The sequence below is a fragment of the Morone saxatilis genome, unplaced genomic scaffold, assembly GCF_004916995.1.
Source record: "Morone saxatilis isolate NCDOM2014 unplaced genomic scaffold, NCSU_SB_2.0 Contig2, whole genome shotgun sequence".
NCBI classification, from domain to species: domain Eukaryota; kingdom Metazoa; phylum Chordata; class Actinopteri; family Moronidae; genus Morone; species Morone saxatilis.
The window spans coordinates 2098366-2099008 of NW_023339762.1; the positions used below are offsets into that span (position 1 = coordinate 2098366).

Genomic DNA, 643 nt, shown 5'->3' on the forward strand with positions numbered 1-643 from the left:
AAAACCAACGGGTGACATCACTATAGGTTCACACTTAGGTTGACTGTTCCTTGTGCTCATCATGCACACTATACCTGTGGCCATGATTCAATGTAGGGGATGTGCATCCTCAGTCTGGTTTCAACCGCATCTCTTAGAAAGTCAGCAGTCTTCTTTGGTCTGCAACACAGTGGTCAGAGCAGACTGTGAATGAAGGAGGAGAATGCTTCTTTTGGTTTGTCTTGAGGTTAAGCTGTGTGTGCGTATACGTACTCGGCCTGGCCCAGCTGGACCTGCTTGTGTTGTTCAGCCAGGATCTCCGTCAGCTGCGAGTTGCAGTCGGCGATGAAGTGTAGCACCAAGTCTCCCGCTCCATTGTTGAACATACCAGTGGAAGCAGAGGACAGGCCCAGTGTCTGGTAGCAACACAGCAACAATTCCATTACACACATACAGTGCATTAGCAGAGTAACAGTCATTATTACAGGCAACCTGACATCTCCACTCACAACCCTGTGCTACACTTTTGGGCATTTTTATGTCTTTGGCTGGACAATAGAGAGCTCATGTGATATGGAGGGGAGAGAGATGGAGGATGACTTAAACAAAAGGTCCCTGCCAGGACTCGAACTGGGGACGCAGTCAGTCCTGGTCCAGAATGCAA

At 48.8% G+C, this 643-nt stretch overlaps 1 protein-coding gene across 2 annotated transcripts in view; it reads right to left on the reverse strand.

Moving 5' to 3' along the window:
* Positions 1-643, reverse strand: part of coq9 (coenzyme Q9 homolog (S. cerevisiae)) — a 9502-nt gene that overhangs the window by 3301 nt on the left and 5558 nt on the right. For both annotated transcript variants that reach the window (XM_035665660.1, XM_035665659.1), the window contains exons 4-5: positions 253-395; positions 75-159 (exon numbers count right to left, since the gene is read on the reverse strand). In XM_035665660.1, coding sequence (XP_035521553.1) covers positions 75-159; positions 253-395 — 228 coding nt within the window. The remainder of the gene's footprint in view (positions 1-74; positions 160-252; positions 396-643) is intronic.